Source organism: Mustelus asterias, chromosome 5, assembly GCF_964213995.1.
Source record: "Mustelus asterias chromosome 5, sMusAst1.hap1.1, whole genome shotgun sequence".
Taxonomy (NCBI): domain Eukaryota; kingdom Metazoa; phylum Chordata; class Chondrichthyes; order Carcharhiniformes; family Triakidae; genus Mustelus; species Mustelus asterias.
Window position 1 is genome coordinate 97882326 of NC_135805.1, and position 15821 is coordinate 97898146.

At 42.6% G+C, this 15821-nt stretch overlaps 1 protein-coding gene across 4 annotated transcripts in view; it reads left to right on the plus strand.

The window, feature by feature from the left end:
• The window catches only part of klhl29 (kelch like family member 29), a 423156-nt gene that overhangs the window by 344551 nt on the left and 62784 nt on the right, over positions 1-15821 (plus strand). For all 4 annotated transcript variants that reach the window (XM_078213081.1, XM_078213080.1, XM_078213079.1 and 1 more), the window contains 2 exons: positions 1739-1937; positions 7604-7786. In XM_078213081.1, the coding sequence (XP_078069207.1) occupies positions 1739-1937; positions 7604-7786 (382 nt within the window). The remainder of the gene's footprint in view (positions 1-1738; positions 1938-7603; positions 7787-15821) is intronic.

Genomic DNA, 15821 nt, shown 5'->3' on the forward strand with positions numbered 1-15821 from the left:
CATTGATGGTTGTTTCAGTGCTGAGTCCTGCTCATGCTTTGAATTGAAAAGCTTCAACAACTTTGACTCCAATTTCCACCCTTCTCTCAGTTTCACAAGGTCCACCTCTAACTCTCCCTTGACTTCTCCAGTTCTGATGATAGGATATCAACTAACGGTCATCGTGAGCCCAATGACTCCCATAGATATCTTGATTACACTTCCTCACACCCTACTCCCTGTAAGGGTTCAGTTACATTCTCCCCATTGCCCTGTTCTCTCTTTCATCTGTCCCAATGATACAACCTCCCACGACAGTGCTTCTGAAATTTCTTTTTTCCTTCAACTGAGAATAGCCACCACCCACACTCTGCCCAACGTTCACCCAAATTGTTGACAGGGCCTTCAACACTATGTCCACCACATTGCCCTCACTTCTGCTCTCATTCCTTCCCCTTCCTCCCAGAACCAGCAATAAAGATCCCATTGTCCTTTCCTTGAATTCCACCAGCCTTCATGTTCAATGAATCATTTTCCACCATTACCGCCACCTACAGCATGATATCACTACCAAACACATCTTCTCCTCCCCTCCTTTTCAGTATTTTAAGTTCCCTCACTGATCCCCAATTCCCCATCCCCTTCCCGAGGCACCTTGGCACGCAAGCACAAGAGATACAACATCTATCCTTTTACCCTCAATGTTTAAAGCTCCAAACACTCCCTTCATGTGAAGCAATGATTTATGTGTACTTCTTTCAAGCTGGTCTACTATATTCAGTGTGACCTCTACATTGGGGAGACCAAAGGCAGATTGAATGACCACTTTGCAGAACATCTCCATTCTGTCTGCAAATACTTTAATTCTTCACATTAACGTCTCTGTCCTCAGCCTACTGCACTATTCCAGTGAAGTTCAGTGTAACCTTGAGGAACAATTCGGCATTTTACAGCCTTCAGCACTCAACATTGAGATCAGCAATTTCTGACCATAATCTCAGATGTTTCTTTTGCTTGCATTTTATTTATTTTTAAATTATTTTTCACTTGCAGTCAGCAGTACACTGGCTTGAGACACATCTTTTGTTTCTTTCCCTGCCCCGTCATCGTTCCCTTTGACCCTGGAGAACGAACTTCTGCCATTCAGTCTCATCTCTCTTCCATTCTGCCTTCTCCTACCCACCCTTTGCTCAAACCTATGACTTTTCTAACTGATCCCTGTTTTGATGAAAGGTCACAGGCCTGAAACTTTAGCCCTGTTTCTCTCTACAGATGCTGCCAGAACCTGTTGAATATTTCCAGCATTTTGTGTTTTTATTTTAGATTTCCAGCTTCTGCAGTATTTTTATTTTCAGATTTGGCTCGGAAAGTTGTTAGCTCTGGTGCAGAGATATTTAGTGCTCTCCTTATGAATGTAGTTTTCCAAGCCGGGGAAATCTGTGTTTAAAGTGTGCAACTTTAATGGCATTCTATAATGAGTCAGTCATTTAATGTGGTGAGGGAAAAAAATCCATTGAATGTGAACTTCATCATTTATCTGAGACCCTGAGTTTGGATTCATCTAGTTGAGTATAACATGTTGCTGCCACACAAATAATGCAATTGAAGTAAGCTCTATTTTTAATCAGTATATTCTTACTGTTAATCTGCTTTTCGCATCTTTAGTGCCCTATAATATAGACTCGAGGCTGCATGCACATTTTGATTGTTATTTCCTTCAGCGATTTCTACTTGATGATAAGAAGCATTTTCTTTTCAGCATGTGTCTGAGCTTTTGGCCGTGGTCCGCTTGCCCTTTATTCATCCAAGCTATCTGTTAAATGTCGTTGACAACGAGGAATTGATAAAGTCCTCGGAGGCTTGCCGAGACCTGGTAAATGAAGCAAAACGCTATCACATGTTGCCACATGCTCGACAGGAAATGCAGACACCTCGAACACGGCCAAGGCTATCTGCAGGTAGGACTTCATCCAATAACGGTTTCTGCTTAACTCTTTCATGGTATATGTGACATTCGGAAGTGTTCTAATGTGGGATAAGTATTATACAAGTTCAGAGGATAACATTAGGAATAACACATAATTGGAGCAGGTTACAAAGTTTCCCCTTAAAAGGTTTGTGGGCATATATATTTATGTTTACATGCTTTACTAGTTCTCAGTGTAATACTGACTGGTGTTTACTGAAGTTATCACTGCCCATTGACACGCAAGTACACAAGATATTTCCAGCTACTGATATATCTGGTGTAGATTAATGGGAATTAATTGTAGTCATGTGACTCAGGCAGCAGTTCCCAGTTTCACTCCTGCAGCTAATAAACACAAATCAGCTCTAACTAAATGCCATTTAGTAAGTGAGGTTTTTTTTTACATATTTGTATGCATCAGGCTTTTATAATCAGCTTGATGAAATGAGTAGCCACAATAGGTATCTGATGTGAGAAAAAAAATCTTATTAAAATCAGCACATTTCATTTTGACATAGAAATTAGCGCTCTACAGGATTAGAAAGAAAGCTGGTTCAATCTGGCTGATGAAGATTTATACCAAAATAAAATGTACATCAGTTACATTGGTCGCCCAGTTTGAAAATGCTTACTTAAAGTGATGGAATTTAAAGGTGGATTTTACCTGAATACGTTAGCAACGTGCCTATTTTTAAGTGCCAACCCGCCAACAGAAGCTGGATAGATAAGCAACTGGAAATGAGAAGATATTTACCCACTCAATCAGATGTCTCTGATTAAAACTAGCAGATCAGGTGTCTGTCTAGAGTAAGCGCAAAGCTCAAGAATGTACGCTAATCAGGATCCTGTTATGTCAATAGAACCCCATTGGCACTTTAACCAGGGTGGAAAGCAGCAAGATGGTGAAGGTTGACAGCTATGGGTAAAACAGACCACTCTCACCACCATTGCACCGCTCTTACCACCGCCGCCCTGCCCCCGGCTCGCCTCACCGCACCGCCTCGCCGCACCGCCTCCCCCCCCTACCCCCGGCTCATCGCCCCGCCCCCCCCACCTCGTCTCACCGCCCCCGCCTTGCCGCACCACCCCTGCCTCGCCACACCGCCCCACCTCCTTGACTCCCGCCCAAAACCCTGTCTTTGCCACTTATCCAGAAGCCAGTGGCATCCAAGAAGGTCCCCAGAAAAAACTTGAGTTGATTTACCGCCAAATCTATTGGATTATATTTCCAAACCCTGGGTAAATCATTGTCCGTCCACTGAAAACTTGCAGTTAGGGCAAAGAAAATACTAGGAATTGTGATATCTGTATCTGTGTTTCTTTGTAGAGGAGTGTGGGAGAGCTAGGATTGGACAAGAGAAATTATCTTTTATTTTTTCCATTCCTGAAAGTACGATCATTTTGCTGGAGGAAGATTCCACAGGTTTTAGTATCCACCTGATACCTCAGCCACATGGCGATTTTGCACATGTGGACTTCAACACTGACAGTCTACAGGCGAGACCAGCGTAGACTTCTCCTTCAAGCAACATTCCTAAAAGTGCACATAAAGCAGTTGTTTAAACTGCGACCAGGAGTAGGAACTTTTTTTATTCATTCATGGGACATGGGCGTCGCTGGCTGGCCAGCATTTATTGCCTATCCCTAGTTGCCCTTGAGAAGGCAGTGGTGAGCTGCCTTCTTGAATCTCTGCAGCCCATGTTCTGTGGATTGACCCACAATGTCGTTAGGGAGGGAATTCCAGGATTGTTACCCAGTGACTGTGAAGGAATGACAATATATTTCTAAATCAGGATGAGAGTGGCTTGGAGGGAAACTTGCAGGTGGTGGTGAACGCATGTATTTGCTGACCTTGTCCTAGATGGAAGTGGTCATGGGTTTGGAAGGTACTGTTTAAGGATCTTTGGTGAATTGCTGCAGTGCATTTTGTAGATAATACACACTGCTGTTACTGAGCGTTGGTGGTGGAGGGAGTGGATGGTTGTAAAGGTAGTGCCAATCAAGCGGGCTGCTTTATCCTGGATGGTGCCAAGCTTCTAAGTGTTGATGGAGCTGCACCCATCCAGGCAAGTGGAGAGTATTCCATCACACTCCTGACTTGTGCTTTGTAGATGGTGGATAGGCTTTGGGGAGTCAGGAAGTGAGTTACTCATCACAGTATTCCTAGCCTCTGACCTGCTCTTATAGCCACTGTGTTTATATGGCGAGTCCAGTTGAGTTTCTGGTCAATGATAACCCAAGGGTGTTGACAGTGGGGGATTCAGTGATGGTTACACCATTGAATGTCAAGGTGCAGTGGTTAGAGTGTCTCTTATTGGTGATGGTCATTGCCTGGCATTTTTGTGGCGCAAATGTTACTTGCCACTTGTCAGCCCAAGCCTGGATATTGTCCAGATCTTGTTGCATTTGAACATGGACTGCTTCAGTATCTGAGGAGTCGCGAATGGTACTAAACATTGTGCAATCATTGGCGAACATCCCCACTTCTGACCTTATGACAGAGGGAAGGTCATTGATGAAGCAGCTGAAGATGGTTGGGCCTAAGACACTACCCTGAGGGACTCCTGCAGAGATGTCCTGGAGCTGAGGTGACTGACCCTCCACAACCACAACCATCTTCCTATGTACCTGGTATGACTCCAACCAGCAGAGAGTTTTCCCCCTATTACCCATTGATTCCAGTTTTGCTCAGGCTTCTTGATGCCACACTTGGTCGTATTTTGGCCTTGATGTCAAGGCTGTCACTCTCACCTCATTTCTGGAATTCAGCACTCCTGTCCAGGTTTGAATCAAGGCTGTAATGAGTCAGGAGCTGAGTGCCCCCAGCGAAACCCAAACTGGGCGTCACTGAGCAGGTTAAAGTTTTTAAAGTTTATTTATTAGTCACAAGTAAGGCTCACATAAACACTGTAATTAAGTTACCGTGAAAATCCCCTAGTCGCCACATTCCGGTGCCTGTTCAGGTCAATGCACCTAAACAGGTTATTGCTGAGCAGGTGCTGTTGATGACGCCTTCCATCACTTTACTGATGATCGAGAGTAGATTGGGTGGTAATTGGACGGGTTGGATTTGATATGTACTGTGACTGATTTATTTCCTCCACCTCCATCTCCTTAGCACAGGGAAGGTTCAACCTAATTATTGTGCCATGTTGTCAAACCGGCTTAAATCCACCAGCTGAGTACATGATATGAATGTCTCAGTGACCCACTGGATATGCTTGCTGAGCTATTGAGAGGACCTGATGTGTTCCTTTTATTTTCTCCTGGACATGTTAATATTTTTCAAGAGTGCTGAAATAAAACCATCACTATCAATTCCAATTTTAAAAATTCTAGTAATCCAATTATTCCTTTCCCTATCCTAGCACTTTTTCATTAATGTCACTGCTCCTCAATTTCTATTTCTAAAATAGTCTGAGCTTTCTTAACCATCCCGCCCCAGTTATCATGACATTTGTTTTCCTGCAGAGAGCAATTGTTAAGTTAACTGACTTCCATGTCCTCTATAAAAACTGAAGTTTTACTGTTTAAATAAGAACAATATGATGGGAAAGAATGGGATGGTTTAAGCTCCGCTGATAGCTCAGTTGATGAAAACAGTTTTTAGTTCAGCCAATGGAACAGAATAGGTTTGATTCCTTAATCAGTTCTGATCTGATCTCAACGATTGTTGCAATTGTTCTCAGCATCCCTGGAGTAGAGGAGAATAATCATTCAGAGGTCTCAGATTGAGTGAAACTGAGTTGGAACTCAGTTTCAAAACCCCTCTGCCATGTTAAATGAGCTGCCAAGAGTCACTGTCAAAGCTTATATTTAACCATGGCCACTTAAAAAAGGCACCAGAGTCTACTTGTGAAACCTTATACCAGCTGCTATCAGTACTTGATTGAGGAGAAGGGCCGAGGGACAACAAATTAAGCAGACTGTGGAGGTGGGGGGAGCAGAATGAGAATCTGTGGTGACAACATCACAGTAGTAAACCAATGGGTTGAATAAATTAAGTATAAAGTAGGACACTGTGATAAGAGAAATTGGAAATAATAGAGAAAGTTAACAGTAATTAAATGTAGTGAGGAACAAGAAGTATAATGAAAGGTGTTAATTCACCAGAGTACTCAGTCCCTATATATAAATTGCTGTCATTAACAGTTTTGTGCCCATTAGGCTAAAAATGATTTAAAGTCTACCATCTCTAAAATCTTTTTAAATAATATAAATATGTAATTTTCTAAACATTTTCAATGTAATTCAATGCATAGAGAATTATATATTTGTTTTCATTTGGTGACATTCAGCTACAAATATGTACTGAGCTTATGCTATATTCCTCTCTACATTACTGTAGGTAAGTGTTAACCCGTTAAATTTAACTGGCATAAAACTTGTTTAAATATAATGCATGGAGGAACATATTATGAGCATGCTGAGCATTCATGTATGAAACTTGCTGATCGGAAAATTATTACAATCCCAGTAGGAACCAATAACATTTTAAAAGATATTTAAATTTTCAGTGACTGACTGAATTGATCATACAAGATTTCACATCTTCAGACTTTAATTTTCATATATGAACCAAAAGCAAGATTATCAAAACACTAGTAGGCAACCTATACTCTGAACTACAGACAAGAAATTCCCTATTTAGTTTTTACACAATCAAAAATCTCCCACTACCGATATACTTACACATCTCTTAAGTAGGAATTTCATTCTCCAGGAACCGGCCCAGTTATTCTCCGCTCCCAATGGTTTACTTCATTTTTATTTTCCCAGTTGGGTAACTTCTAATTCAAGAATTGACAATCAATGTTCGGGTTACACTGGAGATTCCTCCCTCCAACCCAAGCTAGGCAAATCCTCCAACCCCCTTTAAATCCTCACACACTGTCTTTTCAACCTGAATTCAAGCTTCTGCCTACGCTTTGCTTGGTGGCTCACAGAATCAGCATTTTCTCTGCTTTAGTACAGGACTGGATGCCCTATGTTTCTGCTCTTTCTCTCTCTCAAGATCCTTGAAGAGTGTTTATGTCTGTAAATTTCACTGATGCAACTAGAAAACTGCAAACTGATATCACAATGGCGTTCTATTTACTTTTCTCTCCTTCCCAAAGCAGTGTGAATCGCATTGGCCTTGTCTCTAGGTGGAAATGCTAATTAGCTAAGTTCTGGCCCATTCTATCTTGGAATTAAACAATGAGTTTTAAATATTAGTGTTTATAAAGCTTGACATTCTTAATATATCTCTGTGAGACTTGGAGACCAACAGCCTATCCACAGTCAGCACAGCTCCTCTTGCTATTATCTGCAGTTTGAACATCCAGCATCTTCTTTCCAGTGAGCTAACCTGGACCTCCTTTGTCCCCATAGCCTCCAAGCCATGTGAGTTTCTTGTCAGGCAGGTAACGTAACCACCCCCCCCACCCCCAACAGTACTCCATTTTACCTTTACCTTAAACTAAAGAGACTGTCCCAAAACATAACAATCTTATTCATATTTGTAACAAAACATGTTCTCAGATTTTTTTATCCACCTAAAGTAATGGGTTATTGATTATCAATATGATAGTAAACTTAAGACCTCTAAACCTTCAGGCAGGAACGCCTTGTTTGGAATCCATCCTATTTTATGTGATTAAAATTGTTTTTAAGGTGTGGCCGAAGTAATTGTCCTGGTTGGTGGTCGCCAGATGATTGGAATGAGCCAACGAGATCTTACAGCTGTCAGTTGCTTTAACCCACAGAACAACAAATGGTACCCATTAGCCAGTTTACCATTCTACGACAGGGAGTTCTTCAGTGTTGTGAGTGCTGGCGACAACATCTATTTATCAGGTAACTTTTGTCAGTCGTTTTTCTTTAATTTTCTCTTTTTGTCTGAGTATGTTTGTCAATATAGAATGAACAACATACAAGTTTGCAGGTAAAATGATAGGTTTGGAACAAAAGACCATTCTGTTCGTACACCTTCAACTGTTACTTCTAAGTAAGGAAAAGCAGGAAATTGAACCTCCGGAACTATTAACAACACAGGTTCATGAAAATCTAATATTATATAGTTAAATAATTTTAGAATTGCTTAAGAGAACCAAATGTATGACAAAATGTCAGTGCAGTACTAAGAATAATGCATGAAGTACAGTGGGAAGCTGACTTCTATGCTTCAGTCAATTTAAATATTTTCTTGATTTATTTTTAAATACAAGCCTATGCATAAAGAAAAGGGTCTGGAATAGTTGGATAGCTCTCAAAAAGAACGAGCATAGGCATGATGGGCCAAATGTCGTCCTCCTGTGCTATAAGATTCTAGGAAAAACTTATCAGCAGAAACAACTCCATTCTGGAAGTGGAAAGAACTTGCTTGAAGTTTCAGGAAGATGTTTTCACACCTTCCCTCTTTTTTTATTCTTTAATGAGATGTGGGCATCATTGGCTGGGTCAGCATTTATTGCCCATCCCTAATTGCCTGAACTGAATGGCTTGCTAGGCCATTTCAGAGGTATTTAAGAGTCAACCACATTGCATGTAGGCCAGACCAGGTAAGGATGGCAGAATTCCTTCCCGAAAGAACAATAGTGGGTTGATCTTCTTGTTTGTCCTTTGAGGCAAAGATGACTATGTTCATCATCTGAGGCATTTCTGGGTACATTCCTGTGGGTGTGCAGCTGATTGCTTAGGCCAACCTGCAATTCTGTTGCAAGTAGAATAGGACACCACTGATGATTTGGATGAGTTGCTGGCTCGGGATTCCCCCTCCTTGCATCCTCTCTCTATCTCCAGGCCGCACTGTTTTTTATTTTGTTGTATCAGATGGAGCAACCCTGGGCTGGCCCCTCCTAAGACTCACAGACGATATCAAAACTCCTAAGCAAGGCCTTGGGTGGAGTGAATTGAATTTAGCTGAAGACTGGCATCTGTGAAGCTGGGGATCTCCAGAGGAGGCCAAGATGGATCATCCACTTGGCACTTTTGGCTGAAGATGGTTGCAAATGCTTCAGCCATGTCCTTTGCACTGATGTGCTGGGCTCCTCCATCATTGATGATAGGGATATTTGAGCTTCCTTCTCGAGTGAGTTGTTTAATTGTTCACCACCATTCAATGGGTGAATGGATGTGGCTGGACTGCAGAGATTGGTTGTGAACTTGCTTAGCTCTGTCTTTCACTTGCTGCTTATGCTGTTTGACATGCAAGTGTTGTAGCTTCACCAGGATGACACCTCATTTTCAGTTATGCCTGATACAGCTCCTGGCATGCCCTCCTGCATTCTTTATTGAACCACAATTGTTGTCCTGGCATTGTTGTAATCGGACAGTAGGAGATATACCAGGCTATGAGGTTACAGATTGCGATTGAGTACAATTCTGTTACTGCTGATTGCCCACAATGTGTCATGGATGCCTAGTCTTGAGTTGCTAGTTCTCCTTTAAATCTGCGGCAGATTTGGCATGGTGATAGTGCCACATAACATGATGGAGGGTATTCTCAATGTGAAGACGGGACTTCATCTCCACAAGGACTGTACGGTGGGCAATCCTACCGATACTATCATTGACAGATGCATCTGCGGCAGGCAGATTGGTGAGTCTGTTTTTCCCTCTTGTTGGTACCCTCACCACCTGGCGCAGCCCCGGTTTGGCAGCTTTGAACTTTAGGACCTGGCCAGCTCGGTCTGTAGTGATGAATATTAAATTCTGTGCCCTTGCCACTATTAGTGTTTACATTTAAGATTTTTTATTCATTAGTGTCACAAGTAGGCTTACATTAACACTGCAATGAAGTTACTGTGAAAATCCCCTAGTTGCCACACTCTAGCACCTGTTCGGGTTCACTGAGGGAGAATTTAGCATGGCCAATGCACCTAACCTGCACATCTTTCGGACTTTGGGAGGAAACCGGAGCACCCGGAGGAAATCCATGCAGACACGGGGAGAACGCGCAGACTCCGCACAGACAGTGACCCAAGCCGGAAATCGAACCTGGGTCCCTGGCGCTGTGAGGCAGCATAACAACTATGCCACCATGAACGTGGTAATCAGCAGGAGACTTCCATGGTTTACTTGATTCCATGAGACTTCATGTGAGCTGAAATTTACTGGGTGACATGGTGGCACAGTGGTTACCACTGCTGCCTCCAAGCGTCAGGGACCCGGGTTCAATTTAAGCCTTGGATCACTGTCTGTGTAAAGTTTGCAATTTCTCACTGTGTCTTCGTGGGTTTCCTCCCACAGTACAAAGATGTGCAGGCTAGGTGGATTGGCCATGCTAATTGCCCCATAGTGGCCAACAGATGTGTAGTTCGCCATGGTGAATGCGCAAGGATAGGGGAGGGGGCAGGGTGGATTTTCACAGTAACTTGTAGTGTTAATATAAGCCTACTTGTGACACGAATAAACAAACTCCAAATTTAAACTTAAAAATGTCAATACACTGTTCGCTTTAATTTTAAACAGTACTTGCATACACTGTTCTCTAACTCCCTTCAATTTCAACGGGTTCGCACAGACACTGTTCCCTTTGATTCTCCTTAATTTCAACAATAATCACCCGAATGATCACTCTGAGAATAAGTCCCATGTGCGCAGATGAACAGGTCTGCCCACACTTACCTTGCAAGTTGCCAAAGGCTGTCCCTAAATGCATCCTTCTTTTCCTATAGAGATCATAGCTGTGACAATGATGGAGACAACCCTGCTTTTTTTGGGTGTAACATCTTAATCTTGTCTTTTCTGCATAAAAAACAGTCACAGTGAGTGTTTTTCCACTGGCACACATTATTGAAATGCAACAGAGCCTATTAACCTTTTTGAAAACTGAATATCTTTTGAAACTTACACATTCGTTAGCTGCTAAAACTGTTGTGGAAATAATGTCTTCATTCTGTTCGATGTTTTAACCATCATCGCACAAATTCCGGGCTTATTGATGTCATCAGGGTAATGAATTGTATTCATTCCAGTGACAATTTTGCTATTAACTTTTCCAACGGACAAGGGCACAGGTCTAGACTCAGCGGAACCATGGTCATGACTTGTCATGTTGATTTGTAAGTCCTATTAATGGCTTGACCACAGGGGTTCAATGAACAGGACAGGCAGTTAAATTTAAAGAACCATATGCCATTATGTGTCTGATTATTCTTGCTATTTCTTGGTTAGCTTATGCGTGTAGTTAATCCATTATGTCTACATACAATATGAATAATTTCCTTGCCGCACACAGCTCGTTTTAAAAGTTCAGTTAGAAGTCCTGGGAAATGAAAATTGGCAAATTTCCTATGATTAGTCAATTTATAAACTTTAATCTTTTATGTCAGTTTAGTTAAATGTGTTCTATGTGCAGGATTGGCTTCACGGGTTGCACATCCTATTTTGAACCAGTGTAAACAGTTCTTTAAAACTTCAGATCAGGCTGCCGGATCTGAATAAGACAATTACTGTCCCCAAAACATCAAAACCTGACTTTCCTCTTTATAGGTATCTAGTAACCTCACGTGGCCCCAAAAAAGTAGTACCCAATTGATTTTATTTCTGTCCAAGCCACTCGGAAGATGTATGAGTACACCACACTCAAGTGAGACTCAGATTCCAAATTGACCATCCAGATTCACTTAGATAAAGTAAACAGGAAGGGTGCAGACAAAACAACACAAGATACATACAAAGACAGCAATAAAAGGTTTTGGCCAGAATGTTAGCACCATTCACACCAGCAGAATTGTCCCATCCCACTGCAGTGAATGGAGATTTGACTGGGCACCAAATTCTCCTTCCACTGCAGTGGGAGTATGGTGTGAATGGCCGGTAAGATCGCACCCTTTATCTTTTAAAACTATTATTTGGTGGATCTTGGTGTCAACAAAATTAGCTGTTGCTTTTGACTATATAACAGCAGATACACTTCAAAAAGTAATTAATCACTTGTGAAGTGCCTTTGGTCATGCTGTGGTCATAAAAGGGGTTAAGTAAATATGTTAATTCACATTGATGTTACAAACCTAGAAATGGAATATTGGAGGAACTATTATGTTCCTCCAATAAGTTAAGTTGGCAAGTTAAGTTATTCACACTTCCCAAATAGAGGGCTGGATTTTACACGTTCTCTGCACCCTCCATTGACACAATGTCAGTCAGGAACATGCCCGTGAAAGAGTTTGCTGCCTACATGTTCCACTCAGTGGGGAGTTAATGGACTCAAGGTGAGAGTTCTGCTCCATTTGAGCAGGAAGGCCTGCCTTAGAAAGCTACTGGCCTCCTCCTGAGGGGCACAGCGGTACCTTCAGTTGACGAGTAATCCAAAGACCCAGTGTATTCCCTGGGTATCTAAGTTCGAATCCCATCACGGCAGATGGTGGAATTTAAACTCAATAAATATCTGGAATTAAGAATCCACTGATGACCATGAAACCATTATCAATTGTTGTAATAACCCATCTGATTCACTACTGCCGTCCTTACCCGGTCTGGCTTACATGCGACTCCAGAACCACAGCAATGGGGTTGACTCTTAAATGCCCTCTGAAATGCCACTCATTTGTTTTCAACTACTATAAAGAAAACACAAAGGAATGAAACCAGATGGACCACCTAGGCACCAGAAACGACAACAGCAAACCCAGCGCTGCAAAGTCCTCCTTACTAAGATTTGGGGTTTGTGCCAAAATTGTCAGAGCTGTCCCACAGACTAGTCAAGGAACAGCCTGACAAGAGTCGTACTCACAGAATCATACCTTACAAATAATGATCCAGACACCATCACCATTCCTAGGTATGTTCTGTCTCACAGAGGTGATGGCACATTGGTATACAGTAGGAAGGGAATTTCCCTGGAGTCCATGGAGTCTCATCGCACCAGATCATTCATAGGCAAGGAGTCCTACTGCAGATTATCACGTCCCTCAGCTAATGAATCAGTACTCCTCCATGTTGAACACTACTTGGAAGAAGCACTAAGGGTGGAAAGGGCGCAGAATGTATTCTGGGTGGGGGACTTCAATGTCCATCATCAAAAGGATTCGATTGTACCACCACAAGCCGAGCTGTTCAGGTCCTAAAGTACATCGCTGCTAGATTGGGACTGCGGCAGGTGGTAAGGGAACAAATAAGAGGTTGACTGTTGAAACCAACAAGAGGCAGGTCCTCACCAAGCTGCCTTCCACAGATGAATTTCTCCATGACATTATCAGTAGGAGTGAGCACCGCATAGCCCTGGCGGAGACAAAGTCCCTTCTTCACATTGAGGATACTCTCCATCATGTTAGGCGGCACTACCGCTATGGCCTGATGGGATCTACCCCAGAATACTGAGGGAGGCAAGGGTGGAAATTGCTGGGGCCTTGACAGAAATCTTTGTATCCTCATTGGCTACAGGTGAAGTTCCAGAGGACTGGAGAATAGCCAATGTTGTTCTATTGTTTAAGAAGAGCAGCAGGGATAATCCAGGAATTTATAGGCCGGTGAGCCTTACGTCAGTGGTACAGAAATTATTGGAAAAGATTCTTAGAGACGGGATTTACTCACATTTGGAAACAAACGGCCTTATTAGTGATAGCATGGTTTTGTGAAGGGGAGGTCATGCCTCACTAACTTGATCGAGTTTTTCAAGGAAGTGACGAAGATGATAAATCAGGGAAAGGCAGTGGATGTTGTATACTTGGACTTCAGTAAAGCCCTTGTCAAGGTTCCTCATGTTAGACTAGTACGAACGGTGAAATCACTCAGAATCACAGGAGAGCTGGCAAGATGGATACAGAACTGACTTGGCCATAGAAGACAGAGGATAGCAGTGGAGGGGTGCTTTTCTGAATGGAAGGCTGTACCTAGCGGTGTTCCACGGGGATCAGTTCTGGGACCTTTGTTGTTTATAGTATATATAAATGATTTGGAGAAAAATGTTGCTGGTCCGATTAGTAATTTTGCAGACGACACAAAAATTGATGGAGTTGCAAAAAGTGAAGAGGATTGTCAGAGGATACAGCAAGATATAGACTGGTTGGAGACTTGGGCAGAGAAAGACTTGGGCGGAGAAATGGCAGATGGAGTTTAATCCAGACAAATATAAGATAATGCATTTTGGAAGGTCCAATGCATGTCGGAGTTCCCGAGGGCCCAACTATTTTCAGCTGCTTCGTCAGTAGCCTTCTTTCCATCATAAGATCAGAAGTGAGGATTTTCACAGACGACTGCACAATATTCAGCACCATTCACGACGACTCTGACACTGAAGCAGTTCATTTCCAAATGCAGCAAGACCTGGATCATATCCAGCTTGGACTCACAAATGGCAAGTAACATTCATGCCATACCAGTCCAGGCAATGACCATCTCCAAAAAAAGAGGATATAACCATTGCCTCTGGTCATTCAATGGCATTACTATCATGGAATTCTCCACTTTCAGCATCCTGGGGGTTACCTTTGACCAAAGAACTGAAATGACGAGCCATATAAATATTGTGGCTACAAGAGCAAGTCAAAGGCTAGGAATCCTGCAGTGAGTAACTTGCCTCCTAACTCTTCAAAGCCTGTCTGCCATCTACAAATCTCAAATCAGGAATGTGATAGAATACCCTCCACTTTCCTGGATGAGTGCAGCTCCAAAAACACTCAAGAAGCTTGACATCATCCGGGACAAAGCAGCCTGCCTGATTGCTACCCCTTCCACAAATATTCAATCCCTCCAACACCGGCAGCAATGTGTACCATATACCATCAAAGTTCCAAACCCATGACCACTACCATCTAGAATGAGTCGCCCACCATCCTGACTTGGAAATATATTGCCATCCCCTCACTCTCCCTAGGTCAAAATCATGGAACACCCTCTCTAACATCACTGTGGGTGTACCTACACCATAGGAACTGCAGCAGTTCAAAAAGGCAGCTCACCACCACTTTCTCAAGGGCAGCTGGGGATTGGCAATAAATGCTGGCTTAACCAGCGACACCCACATCCTGCAAAATTAATTATTAAAAATGTGATTGGCCAGCAGCTCTGTGACCCCAGTGGTGCCAGAATCAAGTGGTGGTCACTACTGGGACAACAGCTAGTTCCCAAAGAAGAGGTAGTTATGGAGGGTGGACTGAAGGTTAATCTGGTGTATCAGCTGGGCCTGGTTGTCAGGTCCCAGCGAGGGAGATAAAGGGGTTACAGGAGGGTTGTGCGGGGAAGGTGAAAGATATAACTTTGGGGAGAGGGTGCCACTTCGAGGCCTCAATAGACCCCTGCCTCAAGGACAGGCAGGACACTGGATGCTTCAACTTTTCCCCGTAAAATAGGAGACAGGTTGTTGACAGGTGGGAAAGTTATGGGAAGGCCAAAATCTTGCACTGCATTTTACAAGCACCATCCACCTACAAACAAATGGGCAAGGGAGCACGAAATCTAGCCCAAAAACTTCCCAACTTAATTAACACAAAAATACCGTTTAGTAATTGAGGTCAAAAAACATGTGAAATCCTGCCATGGTGGAGCTGACTTTGCCCTTCTCCAGCCTTAGCTTTATATTTTCAGTGCACATTACTGCTACATTATCTTTAAATCCCAACATATCCTTCAGAAAAGGAAACCTGCAATCCTTACTTAGTCTGATATGAACTTGATTCACCAGATGGTTGACTTGTAATGTCCTCAGGGCAACTGAGGGATGTACAATAAATAGTGCTGTGTCAGGGTTTCCCACATACAAATAACAAATGAAAGCAAATATTTTTTTATCTCTCTCGCACACTGTGCACACTGTGTACGCATGTGCACACACACACTATCTCATGTATAGATGCGGGCACTAAACCCAATTTTTTTTGTTATGTATAACATTCTCACAATGTAGAAAGTCAAATGAAAATGAATTTGATATTCAGGCTTACACAGA